Here is a 16,654-nt window from a genome sequence, read left to right as displayed (position 1 = left end):
TAGGCATGGATCTATTCTCGCTCCTAAAATATATCCACAAACATATGAAATGGGTATTGTTCTCACATTTTGGTCCTGTTTTCTCCAGCAGTAGTGGCAAGTTGTATTTTGATTTTTTTCTGTGGTAACTGTGATCATGATATATTTAGACATATAAAATTGCACTAAAATGACACAGGTTTTGTGTCGATTGCCTACTTTCATGCTCCTTTTATCCTCACAATGGCTTTATAGTTATTAACAATTAACTAATTTTGTTTTAACAAGACTGGCCCCTCCTTTTTGCGTAACCGCCAAATCCCGGAAGTGCCGCTTAAACGCCAGTATTTTGAAAACATTACAGTGACTGAGCATTGGGGAGCGAATTTCACAAAACAATATAATATTATTTATATCAGGTGGAAGTAATGCTACTACATTCATTATTTTATCAACTGTAGCTACAGTTGGAGTGTAATTCGAGTAAAGGCTTCGAAGTTTTCTTGTCAAAAATGGACAAAGACACTGATGCAAAGGGAGAAGGCATTATCTCTAGAATGGCTCTCAATGACAATAAGGCAGGTATGGAGGGCCTTGATAGAGACAAGATCAATGCGATCATCATGGAGGCATCTAAGGTAATAACCCAACATTCAGACAAAATGTGTGTTTGTTTTCATTTATGTGTGGCTCATGTTGGATTTCTCCAGTACTCGAAGTAACTTCAAATAAGTTGTCACTGTCATCAACAGGGATCTAGGTTTTACGAAAATGAACTGAAAAGGGATCAGCAGGTCAACCAACGCATTGAGAAAATGATGCGGCAAAAGGCTTCAATAACAGAAGAGCAGTTACAGAAGGCACAGCTCAAGGTATAATACTTTAGATACTTAATTTATACATATCCTTAACCCACATCCCAAAAATTATATTGTGTAATTTTTTTGTAGGTTGAAAATATGGTCACAGAGCTGGAGAAACATCGTGATCTCAGTCGGGTTATTGTGCATGTGGACATGGATGCTTTCTATGCAGCTGTAGAGATGAGAGACTGTCCAGAGCTAAAGGACAAACCAATGGCTGTAGGCTCTATGAGCATGCTTGTAAGTAGATAATAATTCAAATACAATAGTAGTTGGTATTTGTTTTTTGGTACAGAATCTCATTTATCCTTCCAGTCGACATCCAACTATCAAGCAAGGAAGTATGGGGTACGAGCTGCCATGCCTGGATTTATTGCAAAGAAACTTTGCCCCAACTTGGTTATTGTTCCTACAAACTTTGACAAATATAGGGCTGTCAGTAAAGAGGTGAGTTTCAGGACAAGATTATACGTAAGGACTTCCATTAAGCCTCTTGAGAATTCTTTTTATGTAATTTGTGTTATTATGCATTTCACTCAGGTCCGAGCAATATTTAGTGAGTATGATCCTAATTTCCAACCGGTTAGCTTGGATGAAGCCTATCTGGACTTCACAGAGCATCTGGAACAGAGAAAGAGCTGGCCAGAATCCGCATGCACACACTACTATAGTAACAGAACTAACAACAATGGCAAGAATAACATAATTTATCTACAATGTTACATATTACAAATCTACAAATGTTACATATTACTGGTTGCCATTTCATGCCTGTAATAACACTGTCTATTACAGGTGAAGCACAGATGGAACCAGTAGATACGACAGAAGTCACAGATCTTTCCCCTGTTTTGTTTGAGGATAGCCCTAGCTCCTCTCCTGTGCTTACCAGCTGTGGAAGTGAAGCTAATGTTGGCAAAATGTTTGAAGTGTTTGGGACATCTGCTGAGGAGGCTGTAAGAGAGATGCGGTTCCGAATTGAGCAGAAAACAAAGTTAACAGCAAGTGCAGGTTAGTGTGAACACAAATGGTTACATAAAGCAAAGTGTCACCTAATATGCATTTTTTTACACTGTAAAGCAGCCACATATTCACACACACACACACACACACACATATAGAATAATTATATTTATAAATGTTACATATTAATAAAGAGACAGATTAAAGAGATGATGCACCTCTGTCTAAAATAAATAATATTACCAAAAAGACTTAATATAAATATGCTATTCTTCTACATACTACTACAATGTAATAGAATATAAAGGCGTAGTTCCTACTGGTACATATAAAAGGTACCTACAAACACAAAGTAATCACATTTTACAATTTAAGTTTTGTGACAGATCTTGTATAATCTTCTAGGTATTGCTCCCAATATGATGTTGGCCAAGGTATGCAGTGATAAGAATAAGCCCAATGGTCAATATAGACTTCCTCCCACAAGAGATGCAGTGATGGACTTCATTCATAATCTCCCAGTTCGCAAGGTACAGCATATTCCACTATAAAGTCCTCAAATTTTACTACTTGTAAGAGAATTTACATTGTTTTTTGAGGTGCCTGGCATTGGTAAAGTGAGTGAGAAGATGCTGAAAGCTCTAGGCATCTATAACTGTTTTGATCTTGGACAGCAGATGGTGCTGTTGTCTCTGTTGTTCTCTGAGACTGCTTGGCATCACTTTATAGAGTTATCCCTGGGTTTGAGCTCCACATTCATACCAAGGTAATGAAACATTTATAAACATACTATAGAAATAATTTTATTATAATATATACTTCATTGCAGGAATGAGGAGAGAAAAAGTATGAGCACTGAACGGTAAGTAATTTTACAACATAATTTAATGGTTAATACATTTTCAACAACATGAATGCTTTTTTTTTTTACCTGACATGAATGCTTTTTTTTTAACCTGACAGGACATTTAAAGAACTTAGTCACCCAGAGGAACAATTTGCTTTATGTAGAGAGCTTTGTGAAGATTTAGCAGAAGACATGAAGAAAGAAGGCCTAAAGGTACACACCATCAGGCGCATGTACAAAATGACATCACCCCCAATAGAGAAGGCACCTAGGACCATATGAACTGCTCCTGTTTGTTCTATGAGTTGTATGAAGACAATAACTTTGATATATTGGTCTTAAAGGGTAAAACTGTTACAGTGAAGCTAAAGAACGTCAATTTTGAAGTGAAAACCAGAGCGATGACTGTACAGTGTGCAGTGGCTACAGCTCAGGAGATTTATGCCATTGCTAAGGACCTGCTGAACACTGAAATAGAAAATGTAGCTCCTCACCTGCTCAGACTGAGACTCATGGGTGAGTGTCACACCAGTTAAAATATAAGAAAAGTAACAGTCATGTTTTGACTATGTTATCTTTGTGATTAGGTGTTCGAGTTTCTACATTTGTCAGCATCGAGGACAAAAGGCCATTGCAAAAAAGCATTGTGGGCTTTTTTCATCAGGGCAAGAAGGACTACAGTGCCCCTGGTGGTTCTCTACAAGAACCTTCTCAGAAATTGGAGAAACCTAATTTTTTAAGGCAGAATAAGGAAGACGTGCAGGAGGAACATAAGACGTCTGACAAACCAAAACTGTCTTTTTTTCAAATGGCCCAGGCCAAGAGACTACAAGTTGAAGCTGCAAAAGCAGCCTCACAAAACATAGATACAATGGAAAAGCCCTGCACCTCTGTCAATAATGAACAAAGCAACAATGAGATTTTAACAGAAAAGCTGGCACCACAGAATGCTTCCCTTTTAATAAAAGATCAGAACAAAAGACAGAAGGTCTCCCCATCACCACAGCCCCAGCCATCCACTTCAGGGTGTGGCATCCCATCATCTGAAGGTCTCACCTGCCCTGTGTGCTTCTGCCAAGTCAAGACAACCAACTTAAATATCTTTAATAACCACATAGACCTGTGTCTCAAAGGGGCTACAACAAGACCAGACCAGAACACTGACTCTGAATCAGATTTGAGCTCACAAAATACAGATACCCAATTCTTCATACCAGACAAACACAATTTAGAAGAAAATAAGAAGACTGAAGTCTTTAAACAAGATTTTAGCAAAATTAATCCACAGGAGGGTTATAAAAATGGAAACAGTGCTTTGGACAGCCATGACGATATAGGTTCAGAGCAGCCAAAATCATGTGATGATAAATGCTCTATCCTCATCTGCCCGGTGTGCCACAAAACCCAGGACACGAATGACCTTACTGCATTTAACCATCATGTTGACCTTTGTCTGAACCAGGAAGTACTACACAAGCTCGAGCAGCAAACAATAATGCCAGAGAAGCCAGTATTAGTTACAGTCACAAACAATAAGGGAACAGGTGAGCAATTGTATTTTTATTTATTTTTTGCTGAAATAACCAATAGCATATGGTTGTTCCTAAGCCTGTGTTTACCTTTGTTTACAGTCAGCAATCCACCAATGCGTAAAACTACCAAAGGCAAAACCAAAAGGCGGGACTCTCCTTCCTCTCCTCCCTCGAAAAAGGCTAAAGGGCACGGACCCCGCAACACCATTGACCAATTCTTTAGGTGATTTCTCAGTACACACAATGAAGACTATCTGTGCTACAACTAAACTATGCAATTCTACCCAGATAATACTTTTCATTACTGCTTCACAGTATCATGTAAATATAAAAAAAGCAATTGTGCTAGCAACATTTTAGACCATACAATAAAGTACATGAGAATAATAATTATATTCATAAGCTTGTTTATGAAATAATTTATTCTCCAATGCTAAATAGTATTTATTACCTGCTTACCTGAACTTTGTAGAAATTGTTATTGCTATTTATTGCATTTTGTAATTAAAAATATTATATATAATAAAGTATTATTATAATAAAGTGCCATTGCTTGCAATAATTTAGTGTTTAATATATTTATACAGTTTTTGCTATAAGTTAGGTTTTGATCACAGCTGTTTTGAGTTTAAGTGCAATTTTCTGGTTTAGACACATTCACAGCATTTTATATAACTGTTGACTTAAATATGCGATATTACACTCTTAACTCTCTAGTCTGAGTCTCTCTGTAGTAAGAATTTAAATTGTAGCCTGAAGCAAAGCTAAATGCTTGGTAAGTGGATAAAGTCAAAGGTTCTTGTTCTACGTTTGAATACTAAGTAACTATAAACAGTAAAAACTATGGGATTTACTGAAACCACCAGCTTCAGTGTTATATTTTCTCTTGAGTGTTACTCTCGAGGGTGTGTGCTATAAAGTAAACATTAATCAGTCTTGTAGCTATCAAGAAAATACAAGAAGCATAAGTCAATATGCTCTGCTCAGAAGCAACACTCCAGACTGGATAATTTTTAAGGTTTTGTTCCAGTTTTTATTCTGTGGATTCAATAGTTCTCCTTGTTCATGGCACTGTAAATTTAATTGGAAAAAAAAAAAAAAAAACACCACTAGACTCACCTTAGTTACACAATGGAGAGATCATCAACTTGGAAAGCAGCAAAGAAAACCTTGGATCCTCGGGAATGGGGAAGACAGGACAGCGTGAAGGCGTTTACCGACTTTGTCCTGAACAAGAACTCGAACACAGAGCCAGATCAGAGTTTTGATAACAAGGAAATGTGTAAGTACAAATTTTAAGTGTAGCAGTAGTAAGCAGTAAATTGTAGTAGTTATCACTGTTCCCTCTAAGCGCGTGCGCACTGCTGACACAGTCCCCGCGCACAGAAAATCTGTGCTGCGCACAAAGAAATCGAACCGGAATTGAAAATAAAATAAACACACAACAATTCATTCTGCGCTATTTTTCAATGTGAGTCTGACCGGCGACTAGCTGCTCCAGACAATTATGTGATTCACATACGTATCTGCGCAGCTTATCGCCGTCATTGACAGGCGTCCTCATGTCCCGCTAGAGTTTTAGCCGATGTGGAGTGAAGACTCGCTAATGATGCTAATGATGCTAATGATGTTAATGATGCTAATGATGTTAATGATGCTAAGTGTTTAACCCCTTAACGTTCCGGCGGCCCGCCCTCGGGCGCACTGTTACGCACTGTTTTGTAGCAGTTGCGTTTTAACCATGACGAAACGGACAAAAAAAAGGCAGTACGCGACCGAGGACACTGTGGATGTTTGTACAAGTCAAACTAGACGACTAGACATCTCGGACCCGGAGCGGTTCGTGGAACCGAGTGAAGATCTCATGGTGGACTCAGGAGTAGAGGACCTTATGTTTTGATGGTAGATACAGATTCCTCTCAGTGTGTGTTGGTCATTGACTGTCACTAGTTTATGAGTTGTAAAAATCAAATGATCGTGTCATATACTGAAAAAGAGTTAACGGACTGTCTCCCAGACCACAGTAGGACAATCTCACTCAGTGCACAGCAAAAGCTTCATACAATGGCTTATACTCATAATACAAGTCAGAGCTTTATAATAAAAATTTTACGTGTGTTTTCAACATTGGAGTTTACAGTTGGCTTGGTTTGGTTGGAAGCTCATGTTTTGCCATAGTTAAAATTAAATATTTATACTTCCAATAGCATTAACATACTACACAGGTCATGAGCAAGATTTTTGTAATTTTCATTGTATAAGTGGCTAAAGCACTTAATTAAAAGTCTTATAAGAGAAATGTAAATGCGGTAATTTGATTCTTTTAATAAACCATTTAACTTGGATGGATGTGATGCAGCATGACCACAGTGCGCACGTCTGATGTTGCTCACAGTGGTCCATGGGACCGCTCAGGGAGTTTGTGTGTTTGCTCAGACTCGTGAAAAATTAGAGGGAACATTGGTAGTTATATAAAACTAGTGGGCCTTATGTGACGCTGTAAATAAAGTTGTTTAAGATGGGTACATTCTCATTTCAAAAAATCTGTTTTGTCAAGTGCTACTTGGTGAAAAGCAGTTCATAGAGGCAGCCAAGAGGAACGACATAGAAACCATGAAGGTGGTTGGAAAGGGTCTGAATCCAAATGCAAAAAATGTGGTAAGTATTTTATAATATTCTCACAAATTAACCTGCAGTAGTAAAGGTTGTTCTTGAAGTTGTCAGTTTACATTTTAATTCCCTTTTCTATTGAGCTTTTAATGTTATTGAATGTTATTGTCCTCAATGTGATGTTCAAGACAAAGTTCCCTCAGTAGACAATTGAGTTTATTCTAGTCTATTCTAAAATCCATAATTGTGTGTCACAGGATCAACGGACTGCTCTGCACTTCGCTGTTGCTCGAAAGAACATTGAGGCAGTGCAGCTACTCCTCCAGCGCAGGGTCAAAGTGGATCAAAAGGACAAAGTGACAAACATCTGCAGTGATTACTTAATACAAACTAACTCAAACCAAAACTTAACCCATGTTTTTTGTGTCTGATTAACAGCATGGGGTCACGCCAATTCATTTAGCAGCCTGGTTTGGCAGTTTGGACATTCTGAAGATGCTGGTGAAGGCTGGGGCTGAGCAGAAAATTGAAAATGAGGTAGACCATTGCCTTGCCATTAAATTGTAAAAATGTAATGTGTATTGTTTTCCTGTTACTTTACTTTTTCTTTAGGAGGGACTGAACATCTTGCATTGTGCTGCTATCAACAACCACACAGAAATAGTGGAGTACATTGTCAATGACCTCATAATGAAGGAGCTAGACAAAGAGGACAGAGTATGTTTAAATATATATAACTCATTCTCTCACATTTTCTTTATGTTCACTTTTATGTGTATGAGCTTTTCAGTCTGGGCAACGTCCCTTCTCCCTGGCAGCAAAGCATGGCTGTGCTGAAATGCTAGAGATGCTGATGGATTCTTCTTACAATATGGGCACCATGGAGCCCAACGAGGTTTAAGTTTAAACTTTATTGTTGTGTATTATGCAGCAGTAACATCAGTTTCTGGTTGTTTTTACTGTGCATTTTAGTAACCATCGCCTATGACCCAGCTGAAAGTCAAACATTTACTAATGTGAGCTGTTTCCCTCCCTGCTGGCGGCCAGAGAGGGGACACACCTCTGCACTTAGCTGCCAGGAACGGCCATGGGCACACAGTCCAACTGCTGCTGCTGTACTCTGGTACTCGCGATGAAGTCAATCAGGTAGACAATCAATGTAAATACTCCATCATTCAGTATTGCCATTTGCTGTATACAACTATCACTAACATTTATCTCAGTTTAGATGAAACAAGTCGGGTTATTATTGCTTGTTACCTGAAAGACACCTTGAGCTATTATTATCTCACTTAGTCCCATAGTGGATGGCTGAAAGCTACCACTGTAAACAACTTTTATATTCAGCTGTTTCCTCAAACAAATTTAGACTATTTTTATATAACTGCTAAAAAAATAAAGTTGATAATGATAAGCATTGCCAGGCCATTTTATGGCAAAATAAGAGGGACTAAAATGTTGAGGAAATAATCCACTATTTAATCACCAATGTATTTTACCTGAATATGTTGATTAATTTGTATTTTAGGATGGTGAAACATCCCTGTACCAAGCAGCAGACAATGGCCATGAGGAATGTGTCCAAATATTGCTGGAGTCTGACTGTGACCCCAACATCGTCAGAAATGTACAGCATTTTAAATCATTTTGACCTATTGTGTTTGCTCCAAGAAACACAGAAGGATACATAACTCAATGACATTTTGCCCCAACATTTCTTTTATAGGACAAACATAGTGCACTGCATAGTGTTGCAGAAAGAGGAGACACATCTTTGGTACAACTTCTTTTGAAGTATGAAGCCCACATTGATCGTTCAGACCAGGTATTTACTGTTGGTTTATTAAAAAAAAAACACTTGACCTGCTTTTCTATTGTGGTGCAGCAGTGGCTCAGTGGTAAAAGGTTTCACCCACAAACCAGAAAGTTGCTGGCTTGATCCCAGCTCTGTGCATATTGTTGTATCCTTGTTGTATCCTTGGGCACTTCAACCATCTTGTCTGTGAATGTAGCTTGCTTTTGGTGGTGGTCAGAGGCTGTAGGCGCAGATTGGCACATGTCTGTCAGCTGTGAATACAGGTGTAACTTACCATCACAGAGAAGCATAAATGAATAGTACATGAAAATGTAAAACACATTTTTTTAGCATCTGGAAGTCTCATGCATGATTATTTACTTCACAGAACTTACAGACCCCGCTTCATCTAGCAGTGAAAAACGGTCATCTTCCAGTCATCTATTGTCTACTTGAGGCGGGCTGCAATTGTGATGCTATAGATAAGGTACAATCATCACCACAATGAATGGTTCAAACTAACATACTCACCTTTATTTCCATCTCTAGCGATCCCAAACAGCCATGCATATTGCTGCGGAGATGGGCAACGTAGAAGTTGCAGAAATGCTTCTTAAGGCAGGAGTAAATCTTTCATTGGAAGACAAGGTACTTTCTAAACTAAATAAATAAATATTTAAAATCTAGTCATTATTTTTATTAAATGTTTGTTTTACATATAGCAAGGTAAAACTGCTCTTGATGTAGCAGCCCGAGCTGGTGAGGTGATCATTGCTGACATGATCATTAAAGCAGAGAGGTACAATATTTGGCAAGAGGTACGTTTTTTCATATTCATTTTAGAACAGTGACAGATCCAATTCTTAGCGCTTTATCAGCCATAGGGAACATGACTGTGAACCTTAACACTTTTGACAGCTAAGAGACCACTAAAAATGTAATCTAATTTCTAAAATGTTACTGGCACTAACAAGACTAACTGTGTGATATTTCATCCAGTTTCTCATTTCTATGTAGCATGTGACTTTCTCTGAAATTGAAATAATCCAATTGCCCTTTCAGACCAACCCTGAACTTAATCAAAGTGTCCGAAGCGAGTTTCCTCTGACGTTTAAACTGGACCATCGTTATGAGACGAAGCAGCTGCGTTCAACGGTCTGGCGTTTAGCATATAAGCTTTTGAAACCGGGGCAGTGGAAGAAACTGGCTGAACACTGGGGATTTACCACACAGCAAGTGGAGGCCATTGAGAAGCAGTGGACAGGTACACAAGCACACGTCTACATTTTTTTCTCCTTCAAGTCGAAAGACCAATTACGACAGTTCATTTTAGTTATGCCATTTTAAACCTGCCAATAATATATGTCCACTTAAAATACATAATGCAGTATCATTAAAAGCTGTTCCTATTGCTTGATGGCACAGGGCAGAACAGTTATCAGGAGCACGGAAACCGAATGTTGCTGATCTGGCTCCATGGGGTCGAGTTGGCAAATGAAAGTCCAATCCGAGAACTTTACCAAACCCTTGTACTCACAGACAACCAAAAGGCTGCAGGTATCTGTAAGATACTTATTTTATATTACCAACAAAGCATAATAACACCAGTTTTTGTTTCACAGATAAAATACGTATGGAATCTGAAAGTGTCAAAAAGAGTTGTAGAATTTCTTGAAGACAAATAATACCATTAAAAACATTTATTTAAAATTCAAGTGTCAGATGTATCATTACCAATACGTTAGCACAAATGTTTATCAAAGTACATTCTTATTTGTGCATAATTGAAAGCATTACATGTATCAGCAGCAATCTAGATGATAATCATTTTGATTAAAAGCTAAAAAAATAAATTAAAATGACAATAAAAAAGCTTTTTTGGAGACTTCAATCCACTACTTTGATGGAGTGTACATGGCAGGTGCCGGAGTGTGTCTGAGAGGAGCTCCTTCCTGTTCCAGGCCGCTGACTCTGCTGGGACGAACGAGGAAACTTTGCAGCTGTGGCCTGACCAACAGTGAGCTACAAGAAAGAAAAAACATTATTTTTGGATTTTTTGTTTATATAAACTAGACTATACAAAATAAAAGAGTGAAGATTACTATTGTACCTGTGTAACTGGATGGTGTCTCTCCACTATGACGGAGCTCATGGGAGGAGACACACCCATCACCTGGAGTCTACTGCGAGCAGTTTTACCGACATCACTATGAGCTGTAATTCGAGCTGTCACCATTTTGGAGGATTTTTGTTGACCAGCATTAAGTACACGCCCACTGGCCTATAACAAGAAACAAACAGAAAATACATAAAGTGTAGGTCATTTAGAGACTTCAGGGTGACAATAATTAATTACCTGCTTGTTGAAGGGTGCAGTGCTCCCCAGAGAGCTGTGGCCAATTGTGGAGGAAGGAAGTACATCCACTCTTGATGCTGGACGCAAACTCATCTACAATAATAATTGAATATAACTAAATAAATTGCTAGAGACTGCCAGACTGAACAAACTAATGATTTTCCTACCAAGTCTTCCGATTCACTGAGTAAGGGAGGCTCTGTGTGGTCAAAATGGACAGGAGTGAATCGTGTTGAGGGACCAGGATGTGGGCCCATGGTAGAAGAGCTGGGCTCATCGGGGCGAGGAGGGTCTACAGGCAGAAAATTTTGAAATACAGCAGTCAAAGGCTGTAGACATTGCTTATTTGCAGACTTACAACTTAAACAAACAGCAATCTTTTTTCAAAATATTCTCTTCTCTGTTCTGTAGTAAAAACATGAGTTTAGTACAGACCCTGCTGATCCTGTGTGGGGAGCTGTTCAGGCCATCCCTCTGCCGTTTGGAACATGTTGAGAGCCTCCATGTTGAGGGCACACACGCCCCTCATGAAGGCTTTCTTCATAGATTCCTCATACCGCTCCCGTTCCAACCGCAGTCTCTGGATCTCAGTGTGAGTTTTGTCTAAAACCCCACGTTGCTGAAGGAAAAATATATATGAAAGAGTGTTATTGACAGCAGTTCTTAAACATTCATATAAGCTTTACATCTTATTGTCACTAATGATTTTAGTTTACCTCTGTCAGTTTGGCTTCATACTCTGCAGACAGGCGCTCACAGACCTCCTCGGCCTTTGCACGACACGCACGCTCCACATTGACCTTCCAGTGTTTCTGAATCAGAGAGTGCCAACCTAACCACACCTTCCTCTTCAGCTGCAGTTCATAGTGGCGCATTGCTGCCTGAGCTGCATGAGCCTGGAAAGAACACCATGAACATATTGATGAGCATATAATACACTCTTATTAGAGCCACAAGCAGGTGGGCTACAGTAAACATAAAATTTATGGTTGTTTGATGATGATCAAGTTAATGAATCCTATACATCGCTTTATTACCTCCTCCTTGATTTCAATGTGCTGAAGTCTCCAATGAGTGAAGGCTCTCATTTTTTCAACCTTCTCTTTTTGCCTTTCTAATACCTGGCTCAGGTTCCCAATGACCTGAGAAAAGGTAACATTTTTCAAGTTTAAGTAAACCATGATAAAATATTTCTTTATGTACTCGAGTTGTGTCCTTACCTCATCCTTTCTTTGGTTCGAAATTTCATACGTTTGTAGCAGTTCTTTTAAGTGGTCTATCTCAGACTGTAGGCCCGCTGTCTCTGCTGCACATTTTTCCTTTTCTTTTTTCATTTCCAGCTTGTGTTTCTCCATAAACACTAGTTTCCATTTCCTGAGTTCAGTCAGCACATTTGACTAAAAAAAAAAAAAAAAAAAGCATGTATTTGAATTATTATCTTTACACATTTCACCAGACCCAACTAGAATAATAGTTTTAAATTATGCAGCCTTATTTTGACTGACTCAAGGTTCTACTAGAAAACACATGCTATACTAATTAAAATATATTTATGGTGGCTAATACTGTTTACGGTGTGCTCTTTGGTAGCTGACGGCTGGAGGCCATTAAACTTATTGATTTGATCAATCTAACCTTCAAGTTGTTGCTCCACACATCCAGGATGTTCTCCATTCTGCTCATGTTTTCCTCTGAGATAAACATCTCGGCCACAATCACCTCAAAAGCATCAGGGCTAGTTGATCTAGACCTCTCAGTTGGACTCTGTGGCATCTCTGAACCAGCCTCTGACACCAGTGACCCCATACTTGTTGATTGGCCTACTGTTTCACCCACTAGAAAAGAAATTGAAGAGTTACTGTCACTACAGGATACTCAGTGAACCTGTTTTTAATGCAGGTATGGACCAAAATTTTACCTTGAGACGGTCTTGAGGATGCAGCACGCTTATTCACAGAGCCTTGTGAGGTAGCAGATGATCTTGTTGATCTTCCACTCAAAAGTCTTTCGGTTTCAGCTGTAAATGTTGAAGGAAAAAGTCAATAGCATCTTATTAAGAATTAGTGTTCAAACTAAATAATGTGGTTGTGACATGAACTAAAAAGTAAAGAGTTAAAATGGTGAGTTGGACTTAACATGATGCTAAGAACCCTGTAATGAATGACCATGACTCCTCCAGAAGTCCAGGAATGCATGATTCATCTCAATATCTTAATTAAATACTGCCCGTAGAAGCCTTACTCCTGAGAGCCTTTTGGGCAGAGCGCCACGAGATCATTACCAATCATCGTGCCTGCTTGCTACATCCCTGTGCAATACTAAACAGCAGCTGCAAGCTCAAAGATAGTAGAGGGGGAATGTTGGACCGTAAGATGTGGATACAACTCACTGATATAAACCTGATGGATATGTACATGATGATAGCTTAAGCTTAACCTGGTCAATTATCTCATAACCCTTTCAATATCCTCTGACAATCCTTTCTGACAATTAGTCATCCAAAGAGGGCACACGTGTAAAGGGACATGGCTTCATAAGAAGATAATATAAATACCTGCTGGGTGCTGTGATTGGGTCTCATTCTTTGGCTGAGAACTTGGCACTTCAACTGACAGCTGGGATGTCCTCAGCTGCTGAAGTGTGTCAAGTTTTGGGGTCACCACAGCATAACGGAGTAACTCCTCATACTCATCCTGACAATGAATGTTATTAATTCAGATATTACATTATATATTAAACTCAAACCATATATGTTTACTGTAGTGTTACATATTAATCATTAAATATATCATATGAGCCACTTGGGAATTGGGATGTGTTGTAATAGCACACTATCATATGTGTTAATAATACAATTCAAATGTACCTATTATTATTATTATTATTATTATTATTATTATTATTATTATTATTATTATATTTTACCTGCAGTTCTGAAGAGACGGAGCTGCCTCTGTCTGAATCTTTGGGCAGAACAGGAGTGGCTCGGTCCTCCTCGTCTGAAGACATCTGATTACAGCAGAGATTAACGCGCATCAATGAAGGCACAACAAGTGGGATATTTAACTAGCCTAGATATTTAACTAGCGCACGAACAGCTGAAAATGACTAACAACGGTGAACAAGCACATTGAAATGACATATATAAAGTGTAAAAGTTTATATTTATCTACTAAGCAACGATCACTTTGTGCACAGACTGCCCCAAAAACAAATCTGAGGATTAATTAGATATGGCGTCATGTACCGGATCTACTTATTGCTTCTTCGTCTGTTAAGTTTAATACAGCCTCTAATATGACACAAATCTGTGTTTTGCCGAGATAAAACTGTAGATTATATTTACCAGCTTTTGTTGGAGTTAGTTTTCAGAAGTCAGTTGAATGCTTCCTCTGCTGTTTTAAACAGACGGGCTTCGAAACAACGCGAGCTCTGATTGGTCAAATTCTCCAGCCCACACTGTTGAGCAAATATGATTGGTCAAAAGGTTTCTATAGTAACAGTACACGGAAATGATTTCTTTTCATTTTTTATTTATTTATTTATTTAATAACTATTTAGACTAGTTTAATGTGTAACAAAAATCAACATAGTGAAACAATGAACTTTGGAAATTGATCCTGGGTGGGGATGTCATTAAGATTTATGTCGCTATAGTAATGATGAAGACTTGCACATCAACACGTTAAGAGATTGGGCATGTTTGCACCTTCCACAAATTATTTCTATTTTTTTAAATCCAAATCATGCTAGAGGATTATACCATGCTGCTCTGTGGGTAATAGAGGTTTTTCTGCTAAATGACAGGATGCTGTGGCTCAAACAGATAGCCTACTAATTTGCATTTCAGAGCAGATGAGTCACATGTTTTAAAAGGATTTTTCGAATTTCTCTTTTATAGTTAGTTTAAAGTGAAATCTTGGCTTAGTTTTTCATCTCCATTTTGAATGACAGATAACAGCCTCCAAACAAAACAAGAACATGGGTTTCATAGGTTGATTGGTTAGATATTATATAGCCATAGTGTGTGTGTGTGTGTATGTATATATATATATATATATATATATATATATATATATATATATATATATATATATATATATATATATATATATATATATATATATATATATATATATATATATATATATATATATATATATATATATATATATATATATATATATATATATATATATGTATGTATGTATGTATGTATCACACCATCTGATAGTTTAGATAAAAGATATAGTGTTAACTAGAGCTCTTCTTCACATCCAGTCTGTAAATTTAACCTTCTCTTCAACAAAGGAAATGCACCTGTGTGTTCAAATAGGATTCAGCTCACATTCTTCCCTCGTAGCCTGTTCAATCTGTTCCAGAACAATAATCACAATCCATTTGAGTCTCGTCCCCTGTGGTATTTTAGCACAGTCGTGAAACAAATATTCAGCATGCCAAACAGGAGAATTTTTTATATTTTTATTAATGCTGCATTTATACTATACTATACTATACTATACTATACTATACTATACTATACTATACTATACTATACTATACTATACACTATACTATACACTATACTATACTATACTATACTATACTATACTATACTATACTATACTATACTACACCATACTGTACTATGCTATATTAAAGTAATTACAGTTTTGATCATACTTCTCCTCATATATTGGAGCGATGGTCTCTCACTGAACAAAAACACATTTTGGAGTTATTCATGACTGCCCACTGAGTTCAAATTAGTTTTCATTACATTCTGATGTAGCAGGACTTCCCCTTCAGGCCAGACTAATCCATCAAGTCTTGCATTCAATGACAAGTGTGTCCTTTGGTTTGTACTAAAATCACAAGCACTTTAAATTGAAATGGGCTATAATATCCGTCTTTACCACAGGCTTTCCATTTAAGTTGTGACAGAGATGGGATAAGCAAAGATCAGAATAATGAACAATGCCACCTCTTACAAATATTCTATTGAATCATAAACCCAGCAATTATCCCATCCTTAATGCACTTCAAGATTTTTCAGTAATTGTAATCACATCAGAAGAGAAGCTAAACAAACTTGAGCATTAGACCCTTTAAAAGTTTGCAAAGAAAATTAGACTAAAAAATGAGGCAATTGCAGACTAAAGTGAAATAGAACATAATGTAATTTCAATGGAGAAACTGGGATTAACCACATCATATCATAAAATTGTGGTTTTAGCAAATTACAACCAGATTCATGTGAGTAACATCAGAGAATTTGGACTACACTTGTAATTATTTGTTTATTTTATTGGAGATTGTGATATATTTTTGATGAAGCCAAAATTATGAGTTTTAGAAATGATACATACATGTTTACCCCATGGTGTTTCATTTTATCTGCATACAAATTACTTTTTACACATTTTTGGAGCGGAAATACACATTTGAGCCAAGAAATTGTAATTTTATTTTTAATCCTTTGCAACAGAAAAGAATACAAACACCCTTTCCATAATTGTTAAGTCTGTTTTGTCTTGAAACTAAGGACATAATGGCATAATTTGAACCCAAGCTGATCCAAATTGTATTCAGTCTTTGCAAGTGTGTCACCAGAAGCATTCAGAGAGAAAAAGTGCCCACATTTGAAATTACCAATAACACTGCAGTTCAGTTCATAGTAAATACATTGAATGCCCAGTTACAGTGCTG

At 37.6% G+C, this 16,654-nt stretch overlaps 3 protein-coding genes across 3 annotated transcripts; 2 read left to right on the top strand and 1 right to left on the bottom strand.

Moving 5' to 3' along the window:
• The first annotated feature begins 345 nt into the window (after positions 1-345).
• On the top strand, positions 346-4,553 carry polk (polymerase (DNA directed) kappa). The gene is made up of 13 exons (XM_055224416.1): positions 346-617; positions 732-851; positions 930-1,082; positions 1,158-1,289; positions 1,383-1,533; positions 1,638-1,853; positions 2,211-2,335; positions 2,405-2,571; positions 2,635-2,667; positions 2,769-2,865; positions 2,997-3,168; positions 3,240-4,196; positions 4,284-4,553. Exons 1-13 carry the CDS (start codon positions 492-494, stop codon positions 4,409-4,411), a joined length of 2,577 nt encoding a protein of 858 aa, XP_055080391.1. The 5' UTR covers positions 346-491; the 3' UTR covers positions 4,412-4,553.
• Positions 4,554-5,032: 479 nt separating this feature from the next.
• On the top strand, positions 5,033-10,299 carry ankdd1b (ankyrin repeat and death domain containing 1B). The gene is made up of 15 exons (XM_033973161.2): positions 5,033-5,466; positions 6,742-6,842; positions 7,052-7,150; positions 7,233-7,331; positions 7,407-7,511; positions 7,585-7,689; positions 7,842-7,940; positions 8,323-8,421; positions 8,521-8,619; positions 8,978-9,076; positions 9,139-9,237; positions 9,312-9,407; positions 9,652-9,853; positions 10,015-10,146; positions 10,212-10,299. The coding sequence occupies exons 1-15, from the start codon at positions 5,316-5,318 to the stop codon at positions 10,262-10,264; spliced, it is 1,638 nt and encodes a 545-aa protein (XP_033829052.1). The 5' UTR covers positions 5,033-5,315; the 3' UTR covers positions 10,265-10,299.
• A 149-nt stretch (positions 10,300-10,448) lies between these two features.
• On the bottom strand, positions 10,449-14,384 carry poc5 (POC5 centriolar protein homolog (Chlamydomonas)). The gene is made up of 13 exons (XM_033972492.2): positions 14,292-14,384; positions 13,871-13,954; positions 13,500-13,638; positions 12,864-12,962; positions 12,581-12,780; positions 12,166-12,342; positions 11,983-12,087; positions 11,662-11,841; positions 11,381-11,564; positions 11,113-11,237; positions 10,946-11,038; positions 10,700-10,870; positions 10,449-10,611 (listed from the first exon to the last, which is right to left on the bottom strand). The coding sequence occupies exons 2-13, from the start codon at positions 13,952-13,954 to the stop codon at positions 10,477-10,479; spliced, it is 1,692 nt and encodes a 563-aa protein (XP_033828383.1). The 5' UTR covers positions 14,292-14,384; the 3' UTR covers positions 10,449-10,476.
• Between the last annotated feature and the right edge of the window lie 2,270 nt (positions 14,385-16,654).

This window comes from Periophthalmus magnuspinnatus, chromosome 9 (genome assembly GCF_009829125.3).
Source record: "Periophthalmus magnuspinnatus isolate fPerMag1 chromosome 9, fPerMag1.2.pri, whole genome shotgun sequence".
NCBI lineage: Eukaryota > Metazoa > Chordata > Actinopteri > Gobiiformes > Gobiidae > Periophthalmus > Periophthalmus magnuspinnatus.
This window is presented reverse-complemented; position numbering and strand designations above follow the sequence as displayed.

Bases quoted from the DNA above. Each gene is read 5' to 3' on its own strand.
- ankdd1b (XM_033973161.2), top strand. From the start codon at position 5,316: ATGGAGAGATCATCAACTTGGAAAGCAGCAAAGAAAACCTTGGATCCT. The intron at 7,332-7,406 runs GTAGACCATTGC...CTTTTTCTTTAG, and splicing joins AGCAGAAAATTGAAAATGAG to GAGGGACTGAACATCTTGCA. The intron at 10,147-10,211 runs GTATCTGTAAGA...TTTGTTTCACAG, and splicing joins AGACAACCAAAAGGCTGCAG to ATAAAATACGTATGGAATCT.
- polk (XM_055224416.1), top strand. From the start codon at position 492: ATGGACAAAGACACTGATGCAAAGGGAGAAGGCATTATCTCTAGAATG. The intron at 1,534-1,637 runs GCAAGAATAACA...TGTCTATTACAG, and splicing joins TAACAGAACTAACAACAATG to GTGAAGCACAGATGGAACCA. The intron at 2,668-2,768 runs GTAAGTAATTTT...TTAACCTGACAG, and splicing joins AAAAGTATGAGCACTGAACG to GACATTTAAAGAACTTAGTC.
- poc5 (XM_033972492.2), bottom strand. From the start codon at position 13,954: ATGTCTTCAGACGAGGAGGACCGAGCCACTCCTGTTCTGCCCAAAGAT. The intron at 12,343-12,580 runs GTTAGATTGATC...TTTTTTTTTTAG, and splicing joins TGTGGAGCAACAACTTGAAG to TCAAATGTGCTGACTGAACT. The intron at 10,612-10,699 runs GTACAATAGTAA...TCTTTCTTGTAG, and splicing joins GACACCATCCAGTTACACAG to CTCACTGTTGGTCAGGCCAC.